General features: G+C 44.3%; 1 protein-coding gene across 1 annotated transcript in view; it reads right to left on the reverse strand.

Moving 5' to 3' along the window:
* gria3b (glutamate receptor, ionotropic, AMPA 3b) overlaps positions 1 to 19,862 on the reverse strand; it is a 74,052-nt gene that overhangs the window by 10,065 nt on the left and 44,125 nt on the right. Inside the window, exons 5-12 of the mRNA XM_079268820.1 lie at positions 15,504 to 15,557; positions 14,538 to 14,699; positions 13,550 to 13,717; positions 13,063 to 13,167; positions 10,972 to 11,076; positions 8,954 to 9,160; positions 6,474 to 6,847; positions 6,016 to 6,214 (exon numbers count right to left, since the gene is read on the reverse strand). Coding sequence (XP_079124946.1) covers positions 6,016 to 6,214; positions 6,474 to 6,847; positions 8,954 to 9,160; positions 10,972 to 11,076; positions 13,063 to 13,167; positions 13,550 to 13,717; positions 14,538 to 14,699; positions 15,504 to 15,557 — 1,374 coding nt within the window. The remainder of the gene's footprint in view (positions 1 to 6,015; positions 6,215 to 6,473; positions 6,848 to 8,953; positions 9,161 to 10,971; positions 11,077 to 13,062; positions 13,168 to 13,549; positions 13,718 to 14,537; positions 14,700 to 15,503; positions 15,558 to 19,862) is intronic.

The following is a 19,862-nucleotide window of genomic DNA, read 5'->3' on the forward strand; positions in this document are numbered from 1 at the left end:
ACACTTTATAGACTAAATGTGCATAATTGCAAAAAATACAAGTTGTTCAATAATGTCAATAACTGTTAGCTGTAACAATTAACAGGTCATTCAGTCAACTAGTTAATGCTAGAAAAAACTGTAAAAATCATGTATTGTAAAGCTCTATTGTTGAAAGTTGAAGAGTTAGATAACTGCACATGGATATTGATACTCCTGATCTCCTCCTGTCGTTACTGTCCTCAATTGGTAAAACAGGAGCATATCCATCTCCAATGCATTTCTATTAACAAACAAAAGCATTAGCCTTGACCCAACTAAAGTGCTTTACTGGCTTTAGGTAATCGTATACAATTTGTTTGTAGGCATCTGTCATAGAGCATCAGACCAAAGGGTGAGGATGAGATGAGACAGCAAAATACCCCGAATTAAAAAGTCTGCATGATGAATGTCCTCTGCTCAGATGAAAAAGCCTTGAATTTCGGGTGATGGCCATTTTGTGTTCATGCAACGGATTGGGGGGGGGGGGGATCAGCCGGAGTTAGATGTGATGTTTTTGTTGACAATCTTTGTTAATGTGTTCAATTTGCATGTGTCAGATATCATGGGAAGAACACTAGTTTAAAGGGCAATTTCCCAGGCTCATCTGCTCTGCAGTGGAAAAGCCGCAGACGCCTCCTCAAATGAAGAGAACAGAATGGATGTGGGCATTGATTACTGACGACAGAGTGTGCTGCCTCAGTGCCTTATGAAGTCAATTCATCAATATCAGAGCGGGGACGAAGTGCGACCGAAACCTATAGGCCGATTCCACTGCAACTAAAGTCACCGCTGAGATGCTTAAAGCAGATAGCGAGGGAGAGACAAAACAAGATACCGTGAGAAAGCCCAGGAGGGAAAGAGGCAGATTTGATTATTCACTGCCGGGGCACAAATATGCATACTCACAGAAACACACACACACAGCACAGAGCTAACAGCACAAACATCGGCAATGCACAGTGCTGACAGAGGTAAAAGTGTTAACCTGGGGTTGAACCAGAGGCTGGGTGCTACGGTTCCACGACAAATTGGTTCTCAGCTGTTGCCGCCGTATGAGAGCAGTGCAGAGCGTAGCAGTTGTAGACATTACTCCAATGTATCTTTACATAGCACATAGAGGCTTGCTGCTATATTAACGATCGGAATGTTGTGAAGAGAACGTTAAAATGTCTTCAAATTATACTAAAGCAATCATAATGTTGCTCTGTTCATAATGGAGTACCTAAATAGTGGATCTCAGCCAGCCCTCCTACCTAGGCGACACAGTTACATCATCTGTGTAGGTGTTCCTCCTGCAAATCTGTCTGACGCAGTGAGTTTCCTGCTGTCTCAAAATAGTCAAAGACAAAGTCACGGCTTTTATTCCAGCCTGGTGACCTATGTGGAATAAAGAGAACAGGACTTGCCTTCAGGAAGACAAGGTTAGATGGAAGCCAGAGGAAAACTGGCAGTCTAATGCATGCGCATACAAATGAAGGTTTCCTTAGAGCAGGGGTTGGCAATGAGGTACAAGCATCGGCCAGCTATTTCTAGCTTTTTTCACTGGTGGGCCAGAATAGTTTCACAGGGCGAAGGATATTTGAAATATTTTTGTTCTATATTTTTTGTTAAACTCACAATAACTGATTTGTTGGCCACTTGGGGGCAGCAGAAACAAGCTGTAAAAACAAGACTTATCAACTTTTACGCTTATATTTTGAACTCGGTAGCAAACAGCCGCCAGTCCATCTACACATCCGGCAGATGTGGAGTGACATTTGGATTCGAGTTAGGTTCTTTGCCACCTCTGTTTAGATCTGTTTAAGGCACCACCAACTCCTGAGGGAAACATCTGACTCTTTAGGTGCTAAATGCTCCGCAATGTTCACCAGCCTGCAGGTGAATTTGTCTGTGAAATGAATACTGTGTTTGAATTTAAAAGTACTTTATTTCAGAAGAAGTGGATTGCATGATTCATACTTTATTCATATTACTTATAATTTATATTACAAGGTTATATTTGTTGAGATTTATCTGAGCCTTGTACTTAAATTGCAAATGTACAGTTAAATGTTTTTAAGCAAAACCTTTATGTTCAACCCAATTATTTTTGTTGCAGTCAGTGCCAGATTTGACCCACAGGCCACTCTGCCTTAGAAGATACAAGTATTACTCTCTTTCTCTAAAACAGGCTACCCTGTAGGTATCCCTTCACAGTGTAGAGAAGAAACTGCTCATTGGCCAGAAACATTAAAGCTTTTAAAGCCTTCCATTACACACCGAAAGCCAAAAGGAAGATAGAAAGACAAGCGAGATTTGCTTTCCTGTATTTTTTGAAAGATCATTAGTAAACCTAGATTAGAGATTTTGTCGTTCCAGAAAGCCCCGAAAATGTGATTAAAGTGTCTGAGACGAGTGATTAAAGTCCAAAGTCAAAGCAATTGCCCTTTCCATTCTAAACAACCACTTAATCTGTATTGATTCTCAGTTATGCAGCAATTCCAGACCTCTGTCCACTACCCTTCGCACTGCAGCCTGCATTTTATTCTTCTTTTGGCGTTGCAGGCTGCTTTCATTGTGGCTGCTCCCACATACAGTCCACTGCTAGTGTGGCATCTAAAGGCCACCCACTACTACATTTCCTTCTACTTCACTTCTTTTACATTTTGGTTTGTGGACATCACCGCTTTCCCCCCCAATATCCCAATATCCTGCATGTCAGGACTACCTTTATCTCAAGTATGTGGAAATGAAAGTTGAGGCTCTGGGGGGGGGGGGGAGGGGAGGGGGGGTGTACTTTGTCATTGAAGTGAAGCTACTCCCTGAATACCAATTGCTCGTCTTTGATGCTTGTTGCTGGACTCCTATAGCTCTTCTCGCTCCTGCTGTTGCTGCTCATCTAAGGTTCGAATGGGCCCGCTGAGGACGGCGCATTTCCTCAGAAGAGTCTATCATCACTTTTGTCAGCTTTCTCTTTTCTGCAAACAGCCTCTAATCTTTATCGCAGCCTCCCCTTCACTCTGCACTGTATTGAAACACACAGTGACAAGAGCTCTGGGAATTGTGCTTGAGTAAATCTCCTTGGCGGCTCCTCTTCGTGCAAACCTGGACTAATGCAGGTCTGCTCTGCAGAAAGAAAACTGGACCATGCAGAAGCTATACCGTCGGCGCCACAGTAGCTGAGACGTGAAATTGATTTTCATGCTTAGTAAAATGCATTGGTGACTGCACTCAAGCTGTTGTTCCCATTTCCACTACATCTGCACATCAGTGGGATGCATGGTGTTTGCTGTTGAGGCTTTGGGTGATGTCTAATCCTTTGAGGGGAACAGAAAACAATGCTGCCGTCTCATTTCTCAGTGCAATTATCATTCTTTCATTGTTACGCTGTTAAATGAGGTGCATGATGGGACAGCAGCATGGTTGCCTTTGATGGTCTCACCCTGGTCTTTACACGTAATTAAACAGCCACATCAGCCCATTTTATCATCCCACCCACCATTACGATCCAGCTTCTCCTTCAAACAATTCAAAATGTAACCGAGTCAAACCTTTTGATGGGATAAAACCCTCATCAAGGGGATAGACATGGCCTCGTTGGTACAGCTCATCATTCTCTCATCATCATCCAAAACACAAATATTCATCTGACTGCATGAAAAGATCCATGACAGGAATTCAAATTATGATACGAATCAAAGTGGTGCAGCGGCGCACGACAGCTGCTGCGTTGAGGGAGAGCAGCACAAAGCTTGAAGCTATCCGGCATTGTCTCAAGGTAAAGCAACAGACAGGCTGGAGACAGGAGAAGAGGGTGCCCAAACAAGCAGGGCAGTCTTGGGAAGAGGAGCCAAGTGTGGGTAGAGCCGCTCTGCCAAGGGCCTAGAGGTATTCAGGCTTCCACTGGGCACGTCAATGGATTCCCAGACCATCTGTCCTCGTTGGTTGTGAGCAGCCGAATCAGGGGCTTTCTCTGGGCTCTACTCTAGCACCTCTCTCTTTCAACATTCCTCTGCAGCTCCCCCTCGTTCCCACCACCAAATGAAGACACACACGGCGGTGTGAATATTGTCACTGTGGGGCAATGAGCCGTATGTCCAAGCTGTCAATGTTTCGGGAGCTAGAAGAACAGAGGATCTCAAAACCACAGACGACAATGAGATAGTTTGACTGATTTAGAAACATAAAACATCACAATAAGAGTCAGAAGGTTTTATAGCTCTACAGGCCATATTCAAGTTACTGCGTCTTATTTCTTTTGCTTTACGCTTACAAAGAGAGCAGAAAAACACATGTTCAAACGCGACTGTGTTTGTTGTACCTGTCAGGCAGTTTTATAACATAAACCAGGTGAAATCATCAAAAATTGAAGCCCGGGGGATGGAGGGGGGGGGGGGGGGGTTCAGAGATGATGACATATGTCGTGTTTGAAATATTCGACTTGATTTAAAATTTCCAGCTGGCTGATGCCGTATGGGTCTAATTAAGGCTGAATGTATTTCCTGAGAAACAGATCTGAAATAGAACTTTAACTCCTATTAATCAGTGTGTTTTCCTCCTTGTCAGCCCTCTACAGCTTCAATTAAAAGTCCCTTGGAGTAGCAGTTCACACATGTCATTTCCTATTTGAAAACTTGTGGATGTAACTAGGACACTCATTATACAGAATACAAGAAAACCGCGACTCCTCGACCACCTCTCGGATTGCTCTACCGGCACACCCGGGGTGGCTCCACTGTCAGGCTGGAAACCTAATCTGTAATTGCCATCCATCATGTCTGTGACACGAAGACATACACTGTTTATACACCTGTGCAGCACCTCTGATGTAGGGAGAATTGATGACAGGCTTTGTGAGGTGATGTATGGAGAACAGAGTGCTGCTGTCATGCATGTCATGTGCCATGTGTTCCACAACATACAGCATTATCGTCACACTCTACAGCCTCTTAAAACCAGCTCCTAAGAAACAAACCTCATTTAAAAACCTAACGCCATCTTGTCCTTCTTTGTCCGGGAAAAAACAACAACCCCAACATGAATTAGATTTTGCGCTTCGTTGTTCTGAGCAATTCAACCCAGGGGTAATACAAATGAATAGCTCTCTCTGCCAACAGTCTGCAGCTGTGAAACATATGAATCGTTTCTCTCCTGCTGATGAGTAACGAGGGAGACTGGGATAAAAGACCGTCATATTGCCTTTTCGTCATCATAGGCAGAGTGCTGTTCCATTAATTCTACTTCGACTTAGTACTCTGCAAAATGCAAAGGACTGGACCGCTGTTTGCGGCCACGCCACAAGTTCAGACATCTACGGATTTCACAGCAGAAGGTTGATCGCCTTAAAGATATGCAGCGCCGTTTAACTCACGCACAGTGAGCATGTGGTCGCCTTTCAGAGCCTAATATACTTTTGCTTCAGATTTTTACTTAATTTATGACTTAATTGCCAGGCCAGTCCCTCATGCCGACGGACGTATTGCTTATTCCATCTGAACCGTCTTTCAGACTGCTCCGTCTGACCTACAGGGCTCTTCTTCATCAGGTCAAATTTACCAGCCATGACCAGCTAGCTAATTATATTTCATGAGCTGACCCGTCTGAGTTTGAGCCTGATGTGGACGCTTTGATTAGCCTCCTGTTTTTATCACCTCTGTGTCTTCGACGTTGTTATCACACTTTCTGCTGACAGCCCCAGTGCCTCAAGGTTGCACACTGCAGATCTGCCGCATAAATTTCACGTTCATGTCATAAGAGTTCAAGAACTGCTTCTCCGTCAACATGCCTCATTTGGAGCAATCTCGTGCGGGTCAAAAGTGCTGCACTAAAGGTACAAAATGGAAAAGCTGCGAGGAGGAATCTATAAAGGACATTACACAAAGTCATGTTCATGATGCGCCATGCCTGAGTGCACAATGTGTATGTCTTCGAATATTTTGACCCCGAAAGCAAACGAGCCACTGTCCGATTGATAAGGTGCTGTGTGTGCGAAACAGTTCTCTCGTACTTACTCACCCTGAAAAACTCCTTTGTGGAGCCTGAGTCCAGAGTGCCATATGCTATCTCTGTCTGCTTGGCTAAGTCTTCGGCACTTTCTATAGGAGAGACCATCCTCTCCACTGTCAAGAAGGCAGCCAGGTTGGCTGTGTAGGAGGAGATGATGATGAGGGTGAAGAACCACCACACACCACCGACAATACGGCCCGACAGAGACCTGCGAGAGGGGAAACAGAATGTACTTACACGGGGACATGTGGTGCCCATCAACCGTGCTAAGATGCTAACAATTGTGTTTAATGTACCTAATTGCACCGGTGATCAGAAATTCCTTGTAAATCAACCCGGTGCTGCGTCAGTACGTCAGTACGCTGTTTAAAATGTGCTCTACTTTCATTGGCTGTGAAACAATCCATTGTTTTCTTTCTACTGCCCTCTGTTGTGCACTCTTTGTGTTTACTGTGGAGTTGACCCACCTGGGGGAGATGTCACAGCCCTGCTGCATGAAGGCGCCCAGTGAGAACCAGAGGGAATTGAAGATGCCAAAGTCATTGGGTGGATCGGGGGGCGTCTGGGGGTCTTTGGTCTCGTCCTGTTCCTCGAGGTTCCACTCATAAGGACTGAACCGACTGACCAGGAACAGGACCACGCTCACCCCAATATAGGCAAACACTATACACATCCAGATCTCATAGGCCAGCGGGTCCAGGAAGGAGAAAACGCCAGGCTTGGACTTTTGGGGCTTCTTTATCATAATGGAGATGCCCAAGCTCATGAAGGGCTTGGAAAAGTCTATCATCTCCTCTCGAACCAGAGTAATGGTGAGAGGGGCAACAGCTATATCTGCTCTCTGGAAACAGGGACATGCACAGCAAGCATTAGTCAAGACCTGCATAAAGAAACGTGCCATTTTAAATGTATGTGTTATGAATGCCTGGAGCTGGAGGAGAAGAATAAAACAATGTTGTTAGCACATTTTACACACAATTGTAAGAAATAAGCCACCGGCTGTGAAAGTTGATGTCAGGCTGGAAAAAAAACAGAGTAGCATTTGCACAGGGTTATGACCTGAGATGTTAGCTAATACATTTGACACTCAAACTGTCATGTGTATTAGATATTTGCCTGACCATTTGCCACATTGGGAAATTAGAAGACGAAAAAGTTCACGAGGGCCCTGCTAGACTTTCAGAGAAACAGCTTGGAAAGAATCTGCCGAGGCAGATGGGTGTTAGAGTCATGTTTGACCAAATCTCTCCTTAATCAGGACCCCAGGAGACACTGAGGGTGAAACTTTGGGCAATAAAGCAAGCAATTTTAAATCACGTCTTACTTTTCGACTAGCTGTTTCGTTAATGGTATTGCTTAAATTACGACTGCATATTAAACCAGTCGTGATGTCTTCAGAACAAGCGTAATGGGTGCCATCTAAACAGCAGAGTATTCAGTAAAGAGGTTGCTGTCTACACAAAAAGAAAGGAAAAAGAAATATCAGCAAGCCCTGGCTGTGTAAACTTCATCACATGCCATTCAGTAGGCTGGATTTCCCAAACACGGCTTATTCTGGCATCAGCTTTATTTATGTTTTATTTTTCCAAGCTGTTCCTCTTTATCTCCCTCCTTTGCTCTGCTGCTTCAATCGCATTACGTTATCAAAACACATCCACGGAGGCGGGGCTGCCTTTCTAGAAATCACTATGGGCTTCTCTTTAAAAGCGGGATAAAAAGCAGGACAATTCTTTGCATTGTTCTGTATTGTCTTTCTGTGTCGAAACAGAGAAAACATTGGATTGAAGCAGCGCGAGGCGGAACGTGTTTCTTACAAAGTCAAACTAGGAGCACCACAAATAGACCCAATAAACACGGCTGTTTTCTTTACCCTGTCAACACTGCATTGTGAAGGGGCTATAACCACTTAATCCTCGTGCAGGCGTAAGCAGCACTCAATCAATGTTGAGCGAAACAAAGCAATAAAGAGCCGCCTCGGGCCTAACCTTTAAAAGACAACTAAAATCAAATGAATTTACTGGTCAAAAGGTCAAAATGTACAAAACCATTAGTCCCGGCCCACCTGCTTTACAGGCCTGGAAAGACTTGACAGCGACGTGAGTGGGATATTTTCACCCTCCATCTGCAGGGACTGGACTTTTCCCATTTGAAAGATAATTTGGTGGCGATAGCACATCAAACCAAGCAATCTCGCAGGCTGATAGTTGGGAAATTGAACAGATGAGGAAGCCTCGCCCTCATGCATTTTGCATTTGGCCCCTGTTCCAACTACCGTGGCCTCGGAGAAAGGCGAGAAAAAGGAGGGGCGTAATTTTGGAATGCCTGAGGTGTTGCGAGAGCCCGAGCGCTCTGTCAGATGTAAAACACGGCGTGACCCTTCCTTAATGTGAGAGGCTCAACCTTTATGAAGCGCGGCACATGTGGATCTTGTTGTCTCAAACCGCAAACCACCATTTAGCTGTTGATTCTGAAGCACATTTTCTCAGCTGCGAATTTACAACGTGGCGTATTCATCATACACATCAAACATTGGACATAATTACACAATCACTTCAAAGGCATACAATCTTTCATTCATCAAAGTGATTACAGTGTGTTTGCCACATGGACTCATTGTTTTCATGTACCTACCTCTGTTTGCGACTGTAAGGGAGAGAGAGCTTTCTCGGCTAAGCAAAAAGGATTAATGGCAGTGAACAGCCCTGAGAAATGATTTCATTTTCTCCGTCTCAAGATGATCACCAACTCCCCCAATGCTTGAGGCTGCATGTGACAAATTCACTCACAGCAGAGCGTCCTGAGACCGCCTTAGACTTTAAACTGGGCAAGAGCTGATGAGTTCACAACGGGTTGGTGATAACCTTAAGACAGAAAAATGAGATCTCCTCTCATGTTGAAGTTCCTTGCAAACTGTCATGTAATCGAAATTAAGGCTCCCAGTACTCACCCCATAGACCAGTTCGCCCACCATCCCGTTCCACGTCTGGGTCTCGGGGTCTCGGGCTCCGTACTTCCCATCCATTACTATCGACAGTTTGTACTTAATTCCAACATGTTTGGCAATCTCAGATGCTAAATCGACGCAGTAGCCTTCATATCTGTCATTCCCATCCAGATGCATATAATTTTTCTTGTACATCACATAAGGAGCTTCCTGTTGATTCAAACACACACTGGTTTATTCACTCCCATGCCCTGGCACACATTCAGTTCAACAGAAATATGCATACATGCACTCATATGTGCCCGCACGCACACACACACTCACACAGAGATTCAAAATATCATAAGCTGCTATAACCACATCCATGCAGTCATGCATATACAGATGATGCCCCGCGAATGCACAACTATGCTCTGATAACAGCAGCATGATCATGTGGTCACACTGCTTTCATCAAGCCGTGGCAGCCAGCAGACACCAAGCCCAATGCACCCAACCCATTTTCAGCCCAAGGGTGCAACTCTGTGGCATATTAAAGGAGGGTTAAGGGAAGGACCTTTTTTTTTTGTTCTTCTTTCATTTATTGTAGGAGAAGACAAAAGGCCAGAATGAGTTTTATTAGGGCTGGGAGTCATTGGTAGGCAAGGTGTGGGTCAGCTCAGAGGTGGGTGGGGATGTGAATGGGGATGGGTTTCATCAGTAAATGCCAGTGACAGGAGGGGGATCCGAGTGTGCCCATAGTCTCTCAACATATTCAAGCACATTGCACCAATGCGCAGTTAAAGGCCGCTTCATTCCAAAACAAAAGAAGGAAAAAAAGAGCCGTTATTTGCTTTCCAGAAAAATGCAACAAAAAAATAATACTCCATAAATAAAATAATTCCATCAGGAGAGCAGGATCGTGCTAGTTTGCCTCTCCTTTCCAAAAGGCTGGTGCAGCTCGTCTTTTCTCTGACTGAGCACATCGTCATTACCAAACAATAGGACCGCTCAGGAGAGCAGGCATTGTCATTACAGCCACACACAATTAGAGTGCAAGTAGGAGAGCAATGGTTTGTTTGTTCTGTGCTGAGCGTATCCCCTCACCTCGGATCTATTGAGTGTTCCCCTCGAGTTAACACATGTTAACTCCTCACTGTATTTGTCATCTACAGATCTTAAATGTTTCCTTTTGCTACGGAGCGACGTCGGCTTACGCCGTGGAATACAGATGATCTAAGTGTGCATAAATAAAAGAGATCAGCGTCGCTTTCCAAACACTCTTTCTTTATCACTTTAAATTGTTTGTTTGCAGCGAATGAGGTACGACGTCAGCGTAATTATAATATACGGTAACTACTTTTTCAATGGCTATCCAGCTACCCAATGAGCCCGAAACATTTTGTTGAAAATAAATACATCTAAGTTATGTTGTTTGTTTATCACTCTTTGCACTGGGACAATTCCCAGAAAAATGATCCCTCCAAAATCACTGCCTAGAAGTTATACTTCAACACAGAACACATGTAGGAGCAACACAAAATATAGATTGGAGAGGCGATACCGAGGGGAAAAAAATCCCACACCTGCTTATCCCTCCTCCAATGCTGTTTATTTTGCTTTGCCCAGCTTGGGAAACCATTGCAGTTTCATCCTCTAGTCATTCTTCGGCCAGTCTATCCCAAGTGTCATTGAACATTTACTTGATGAGGACAGACAGGTCTACTTACGTATGCGTTTGTATGCTTTTTTTTGTAATTGATGGAGTCAACCATTATCATTTATACCATTATTGTGATGTCACTGCTACGACAGGCCACTGAAGTATGGAAAATCAAAATGCTTTGACACCCACACGGATACAGTTGAAACACTCCCCCGCGTCGGACCGACTGTTTCAACATGTAGTGAGTGGATGGAAAGCAACACAAAAAAGATGTGGTTCTACCCACCCAGGACAGAATGTATCACTCATTGGAATCAACACCATGACCTTGAGTGGCAGAATACGTGAAACATTTAAAACTGCATGGAAAGTGTACCATAATAGTAGTGACCACAATCGTTCGGTTTTCCACTGAGGAGTCGTTGGAGACCTGCGGGTCCATAATATTTACAAATCGCATGTACTCGTTCCAGTACCCAATCTGCAAAGAGAAAGCCGTGGTTAGTGATGCATTCCAGCACGCTGAGGACATGTCATGTATGTAGCAGGGACACGTCTAAGCATTGCTGGGAACTGTCACGGTGCCGCGCTCATTAAAACAACGCTGCGTTTCACAGAGGCCTGCTGCCATAAAGTTTGACCAAAAAAAAGCAGAGAATGAACAGAATGCTAAAAAAAAAAAAATTTGATTTCTACATTCAACATGCAGTTAGTGTCATGATCAAAGATATTATGATAATATACTATTGATATTTGTGATCTACATCCGTTCGAATAGCCAAATTTGCAGGAGCTGAGCTGCGTGAGCATACAGCAGACAACTTCAATCCCCACCCAACCTTCAGCTTCCCAGGTTTTATGGTAAATAATTGATATTCAGGCCTGTGAACTGCATACACGTTTAATAATTTAGCATAATATTCCAGTGGCTCCACAGTTTCTTCTGCACAGTCTGCCGTTGCAGCTTTCTCTGTACTCTGCTGTACAGATGCTTAAGTCAAACCAATGTCAACTGTTTGTTTGCCCATCTGAAATAATGGCTGCTCTGGCTCACGATGAAACGTGTTGCATATGTTGCTGCCAATATTCTAACTGTTGCTGGCTGGGATTTTCCTCGTCACATCTGGTCCGCATTTTATTTTTTTTCCTTTTATTTTTTTCTGTGCCTTAGATCTTTAAATGTTCAGGCCAGACAGGTGTACAACAGTGCAGAGTTTTTAAACACCAAGTGGAGGCGCTAGAAAGCAGCAAACCTCTCAAAACGTCAGCTCCATAATTGTGGTCACAGTTATGGATGTAGTTAGTGCACTTGCACGACTGGAGAAAGCTGTAAATGTTTATTCCCTCGCTCTCTTGTCAGACAGTGATATTTGAGGAGGGGGGGGGGGGGGGGCTGTGCCATGGAGTGCTGCTCCAGAGGCAGAGTCCTGATCCCACCCTGAGCAGAGCAGCATGGACAGATATCAGCCCATACATCACTCATGACAGTCACAGTTAGGAAGCTTCATCCTCTAACTGTCAGTGGGGTGACTGGGGCTGCAGGTCCTGACAAACTGCTGCCCCACTTGCCTCATCATCCCTCACTCTCTCCCCCTGACCTCCTTTCTCCCACACTCCTTCCACCCTCTCCGTTTGGCTGTGCGGAGAGACGGCTGTGAGGGCTGTGTGATGCTAACTCAAAGCGTGGGCTTTGGGAGGCCTCGGAAGCAGCCGGCATGATCAGACTGAGCCCACACTTATCCAGCTCATGAGAAACTCACAGCCGTCGCTTGGAACTCGGTGAGGTCATCATACGGTACCGGTTATAATGTGAACGAACCGCTGGGAATTACTATACTGAAGAGGAGCCAGAGGAATTATTGGTTCCCTATTATAGTAATCGGTTATCTGAATGATAATTATTGTCACGAGAGAGACCAAAAATCATATATCTGCTCTATCACACAGCACCGAAATAGTCTTCTATCATTCTTTTGCGAGGGCAGTTTTGGGTATCAGATCGCAGGCTGTGTGTGATTTGTGTGGCGTGTGATGCTTGGGATAGCTCATCAGTGCTGCTACATAACAGAGGTAGAGAAAGGCAATTAGCATAACTCTGCACTGGCCTGTCAGGCCTGCTGGTCCCACATGACTGGGAAAGCCCTCAGCACTTTAATGAACGGAGGTGGAGGCTTGTTTGAGTATTGCTTTGTGTCTTCTTTCACACAATCTTGCTTTGTCAGTTCTCTCAAAATAGTTCCGGGCAACTTTTTGACACATTTTGCCGACATTCGCTGACTTTAGTTCTTCAGCGCAGGTGATCAATAAACCATTTAGAATTGGCCAAATTCCTCACTTTTGACAAGTAATGAGGGCAACCTTGATGTGCGCCAGCTGTTAGCTGTGTGCTCGCTAAAGGCTTTTAGATCAGGTCTGGATCTGACTTGTTGATGGATGAGAGCTGACGGAGGTCACCGCTCCGACTCACCTTCCGCGGCCCACCTGTTTTCATCTCATAAACATCGATGGTGTAGTTGGTCCTGCGGCCGTAGTTGTCAAACTGGATTTTCCCAGTCATACCATGCACTTGGACCTGCCACGAGGGACAGACAGACAGACAGACAGACGGACGGACAGACACAGGGGAATGTGTAATAGCCATCACTTTGCATATATAGCTGGCATTAAGGTGCTCGTGTCCATGGAGCTGCTAGAGTGCGAGCAGTCTGTTAATCAAATGATGAACTGGATACGCTTTAATAAAAGATGTAGTTTTATGGTAATGAGCGCCTGGATTTGAGTGAGCTGTGCAGAGATATCTGGGGGCAGAGGGAGGAGAACAGCTCTGCGCTCTATTCCCTTCTCTCTGTCACGTTCCATCTTTATCACAGTCTCACTCCCCATCTCTGCTTCACTTCTTCTAGGCTCTTCTTTAGTTATCAGCTTGCCACTCTCTCTCTCTTCCCAGCCCCTACCGTTTTGAGAGCCCTCTCGATGTCGATGCCTTGGCTCCAAGGTACAGCGGGATTGGCCAGGCAGTCTCCAGCGCTGCCCCGGCGAGAGACGTCCACGCGTTGGCGCCGCAGGTACCTGAAGGCCTCTGCTATCACCAGGACGGCATCGTGGGTCAGCGCTGAAGTGTACTGTACAAAATCAAAGAGAACGCAGCGCATACTGTGAGACAGGAACACATGGTGAGAGGAAGAAGACAAGAAAGGATTCGCGTTTTTGCAGTAAAGCCTTTTTATATATATATATATATATATATACACTTTTAGACTGTCAGGATATGTTTTCTAAGAGTAAAACAGAATAGTTTCAAACCACTTTGGTTAGAAGTTTTATTTGATATTTTCAAAATGAATCCCGGTGAAAAGTGGGGCAGTCCATGAGTTGCTTTCAGCCGACCCCCCCCCAGTCAGGTCAGTGTGTGTGGGGTGGGTGGGTGCAAGCTCTGATGCCCTGCTCATGACAAAAATAGCTTGATTAGACAGATATGTGATTCGAAAAGCCAAGACTTGTCAGACGGTCAGGACCTCTTTCAAAACTTTTAGTGCAGAGTCGGGAAGTAAACAGAGCATTAATACGTGATTTTATCTCCCACGCACTTCTCCTCTTACTTCGCCTGACCTTTTCCCCACTGACAGTTTGAGCCATTTGTTTGTTGACCACTGCACCGTGACAAAATCTAATTAGATGCCATTCAAAATCCATTTCTTCGTTGATCATTGTTTAATTAGATGCAAATTGAGGCTGCGATATAACCTTGCCTTGCACCGCCTATCAATATATTGATTGCTGGGAGGGATGCAAAGCAGAGAAGAGGAGGCCAGGGGTGGGAGGGAGACAGAATGACAAAGGCAAACAGAGGATGAGAGGAGGAGGAGAACCGATAGAGAGCACTTCAGAAGGGATGATCGTTGCGTTCTGCATGCGCAATGAAAGGCCTTGCAAGCGAAGTACCTTCAGAGGAGTGTTTCGGGCTTCTGGGAATTCTCTTTCATCCAGCCGCTCCCAGCGCTGCATAAACTGCTGCACAATCGGGTTCTCAGGGTTGACGATCTGAAAACCTGAAATGTTGGCTCCACCGGCGAAGACTTTGTCCAAGCTCACATTAGTAAATCCCTGAGATGAGACAAAAGGGAAACAGGGGAGGAGATGACCTGCGTCACATGTTTTTTCTTTAAAGTTCAACCTGGGGAGAAGCACCACAACATATGAGCAGACATTCTGGCAGCGTGCCAGGTGCGGTTTATCATCAACTTGCTGTAGTTTCTGAGAGAGCAACGTGTTGCCTTTGCACTGACATCTTTGCAAGCTGTGGTGCAGGCTAACCTGCATTTCTTTACAGAAACCTGCCAGTAGAGTTCGTGTCAGCTCAGGTAGAAATCAAAATATTTTTACTTCAACCAGGTGGCCTACTTTTATTCAGATCAAGCAGCCTGTAAACGTCCTTCTTCGCCCTAGAGCTGTGACACGTTATCTTTTTTTATGGTCAAATTGCAGTTTTTTTCAAGAGCAGCATTGTGTCATGGTGTGCAAGGGCACGTGTTCAACTGCTGTATAATATCAAGGCTAAATGAACATTTAGAGTGGGAGGAAAACATGGCTGCCCTCCAAAGATGATTAAAAAGGTTAAATGCTGTTTATTTATTGCTCAGGACATTCAACTACACTTAAATATGAATATTCATTTCGGTCAATATGCAATGTGGTCAGACTGCCAGATTGTGATTGATTAGACACGAGGAACAAACAGAACACACCCAAAAAGAGTGTGTGTTTTTCCCTGATTTCATACAAAAGCTTATAATCCATTTATTGCACATGCACATTTGTGCTCATGGCTGAGACTACGTCCCATCACATGCAGCAAAAGAAAAAGCTGGTTCCACACCCTCCCAGGGGAGCGGCTCGGCTATTACTCACGAGATTGGCCAGAATGTAGTGGTAACCACGGCTGTTCTTCCCCAGGGTCACAACCTATGGGAGAGAAAACAGTAAACAGTAAACCACCCGTGAGACGAGAGCTAAGAGCCACGGCTTGTACAAGCGGCCACAACAGTCTCCGTGAATGCAGCAGCGCCCTGCCAGCACGCTGGATCCCGCTGAAGTTGAAACAAAGCAGAGTCGATAGCGGAACAATAAGAGGGAGAGGGTGCGGCGAGAGGAAGTGATAATTAAGTAAATAGCTTATAATGAGAGAGAAACAATGTGGAACACCCTTAAATGTTCTGCTCACTTTGAAGTCATGCAGAGATAAGAGCCAGGTACTGTTGGACAGAAGGTAAGAAATCGAAGAAAAAAAAAAAAACATTTCAAGGAAATTTACAGTAAGAAGTGGATCTCGCTCTGCTTTGAAAATATCACACCTTTGGAGCATAACAGCATGTTTCAACCCACGCAGCCTGTCTGAAAATAGTAAGTGGTGTTCTAAGCCATTCCATCGCCGTATAACCAACCATATGCTGCCTTTTATTCTACATTTGCTCCTTCCTTTTGTTTTGCGGGCCTACAGATGAATCAAACAGTGAGACTCTGAATTGTCCTGTCTGTTTTTTTCTCATTACATGCCGGACAGGGTTTTCAACCGGGCCTCATAAGGTCTGTTATTTATGAGTTTTTGCAGTCTGCTGTAGATGGACTTCTGAGTGGCTGCCATGCAGAAACCTGACAACCGTGTCTCCTTTTTCATCTGCGTTCTACAAACACAGCGACACAAGTTTACAGCAGAATCAGCCTGTTTGCACATGTTCTGGCTCTGTCACGAAAACAAACTGTCAGTTTATCATCTGTTTGTGTGTGTGTGCGTGTTAGGCCGGGGACGTTGGGTATTTGTTACTGTGGATCGTTTACGACATTCTCGCTGAGCAATGAAATACAAACGTGTATCTTCACATCCAATGGTGCAAAAAAAAAGAAGTAATAAAAGTCTATGAAGGATGTTTTTAGTTTCACCCGTTTCAACTACAATTACAGCTATTAATGTAGCTAGGCTGAACTTAAACAGACCTAGGTGCACGAGTACTGGATACAATAGCGCCAAACAATCATCCTTGCTTGGACTGAGCACCCTGCCGAATAAAATAAACCACTTCTCTCCCTCTTGAGTGGGAATCTGAAGGTTGCTCACAAAAAAAAAGAAGGGGAAATTGGTTGTGCTTTTCACAAAGAACGGCTCACGAGGGAGCACAAACACACAAAGCCTTTCACTCACGCTATCAAGCTGCTTGGGTGGGTCAGTATTCTATGACAGCCTCACCATCATTAGGGCTTTAATAAACCTCCAACACTGCAGGATGTCAGACAGAGGAGAACAAATAAAGAAAGAAATAGAAACAAAGGGGGAATTAGTTGATTGTAATGCAGAAAAAGCAGGAGTTGGCTTTTTAGAATCCATCAATCTGAGTCTAATGAGAAAATGACAGACAGCTCCACGAAAAAGATAATCTCCGCAACACTTCCACGTCACCGTGTGCTGCTAACCTTGACTCGGGCCGCAAGCCTCCTCACACCTGACCTGGAGCGAGGCAGAGAAAGGCCTCACCCCCCCCCCCCCCTCCACCTGCTGCCCCGCAGCTCATCCGGCCTGGCAACAGCTACAAGCCGCAACCTTGGGATGAAGCACAGCGAGACACTGATGACACAGAACCTCCAGCCAGATCACACCAACCTCTCCCCTCAGCCTCTTTGATTAGGCAGACGGCAAGACCCGACTCCAGTCGAGACGGACAGATCTCACTCTTACTTGTTGTGATGCACCGCTGATGCCCCTAAATCCCTTCGCTGCTGCAGACGGTGATAACTATCTTTTAATGGTGCTGATAAGATGCGATTTTCTTGAAAGTCCAATATTATTTGAGCAATAACACACTATGATCTGAAACAATATTTCCTCAGATAAGACATAAGAATATTAGCTTACTTACGGAAACAAAGGCGCAGCAGTCCATGCTGTTACAGGCCTTTGAAGGCATAGTTTTGGGGAATACACGCTTTCCTTTCAAGAGTGCGATGAGAACACTGATGCTAAGCTCACGTCTACGGAGTTGGAGTCCAGACCTGATAAGCTTAGCCTAATATAAAGGCTGGAAACACAGGGGAACAGCTGGTTCTGTTCATCGTTAAAAAATACAACTACCAACAGCTAAAGCTCACTAATTAACATCTGGTGTCATTTAAGAAAAAGTACAATGTGGTGGGACGAACAGATGTGATTGATAAGACATGAGCAACAAAAATGATAGTCATGCCCGGACTTGATTAGCTAAGTTTAGCATTAAGACTTCAGGGGAAACAGCTAGCAAAATGAGGATAAAAAAACATCTCCCAACACTGTTTGTGAAAGGATTAAACAAATAACGTACAATTCGTTAATGAATGAGCTTTATAGGTGTTGGAAGACATTGTCTTTATAACACTTTTAGCTAGCTGTTGCCCCCTGCCTTTTTGCCGTTATGCTAAGCTACGCTAATCACATGAGGGCGATATTCCCCTTCCCATCTCACTTCCGAAGAGAGGATGAATTAAAGTAATTCCCAAAACGTTAAACACTAACTTTGCTATTATGGCTTGAGCCTAAAACAGATATCCACCAAAAGCACAGACTCGGGTGATTTTGCATTATCTTTCAAAAACTGCTGCACACCTTGGATTTTCCTCCATTTGTTGACTCCCATTCGCCTTGAATCGATTTCTATTGCTGTTAATCGCCTTTAGATCACATACATACAAACACAAGCCTACTAACCAATTATCCTGTTTCCCAGTGACACTGACAAGAAGAAATGTGTTTAGTGTGCTTCAATAATGCCATTCCTCTTTTTCATACAGTGTGCCCTCTTTCACATCGATCCGCTAACTGGCTCCACCACCTTTTTGTTCTGCTGCTGAAAGAGAGCCAGCATTTCGCAGACTGGAGTTTTCTTTAAAGCCTGATGGGGACAGACAACCAGGATGGCCTTGACTTCACCCTCATCCAGACTCGGCCTGCCTCGGCACCGCCAGAGAGAGATAGAACCCTAAATGTAAAACTACAGCTACACAGTCTCAATAAAAAATGCCAGACCATTTGTCCTCCAAGTATGACCTTTCCACTGCAGAGTTTGCCACAGCACAGAAAGAAGCAGACTGAAAGTGATAGGTTACCCTGAGTTTGTAGATATCGTACCATTCACTGAGGCATAGGAGAGAAAAGGAGCAAATAATGAGGAAAGTACTTTTAGCCTCTTCCAGAGCTATGAAAACTTAAAGACCAGACTCCCTGCCGAAGCGGTACGGAATATTTCGATGAACTAATTAATCTGAATAAAATATCAATAAAAATCGACCACCTTCAGAATATGTTGCAGCCTGAGGTGATGTGTTAAAAACCTTCTATACCTCCAACGTTTACAATCTACAATGATATGAAACAGAAGAACACGGTCCTCACATTGGAGAAGCTGAGCAAAGCATTTTTCTTTGAGTAAGTTGAGCATCCCATAAGTCAAATGGTCATTTCAGCATTATTTGGCAGGTTATAATCAAAAAGATAATCAGTGTTGAAGCCACAATTGTCTGGAAGGGATCAACAGTCCAGTTTTGTCGGGGGTCACTGCTCATCCATGGGGGACAATAAACATACTCTGACATAGACATTTAACAATTGTTATTTATAAGCACTGACCACATGGCATTTACATAGGAAATTATAGAAATCATATGAATCAAAAATAGGGTGATCAGATATGAATCTTTGTTCCACCACAACAAATATTTTATCAGTATTTTGCTTGAAGTCCACTTCAAAGAATGTATTTGTGACTAGAAAGCCAGACCTTTATTGTGGCACACATTTAGTAAATTACCTTTTCATTATTTTAATAATTACATTCAAAAGTGGAATTATTGTGTTGACTGTCACTTATGGTAATAATAACAAACTGCTGGCAAAGTCACGTCTGACGATTACATCTGAAGATAGCAGATATCATCCAACGCATTTACACACCGGCACATTGACCACTAAGCGACAGGAAAATGCAAAATAGTCGTCTGCAAGTATTATATGTCTTGGGCTTTTATTGTGAAAAATACGATCAGAAAATGTGGATCTTTGTTAAGGTCGAAAGGAGTTGGAAAGGTTGTCATCTTGGTTTGGACCACTGAGCCTCCGTGTATTTGTTTGATGAATATATATTTTGGGCACAATGCAACCCGTTCGATTGGTTGGTACTTTTATTTAATGTGCGCAAGCTCACAAAAAAAGAAGATTTCTCCGGAAAAAAGTAGCTTTTTCACCGTGTA

The sequence above is a fragment of the Melanostigma gelatinosum genome (genome assembly GCF_949748355.1).
Source record: "Melanostigma gelatinosum genome assembly, chromosome: 5".
In the NCBI taxonomy this organism is placed as follows: Eukaryota; Metazoa; Chordata; class Actinopteri; order Perciformes; family Zoarcidae; genus Melanostigma; species Melanostigma gelatinosum.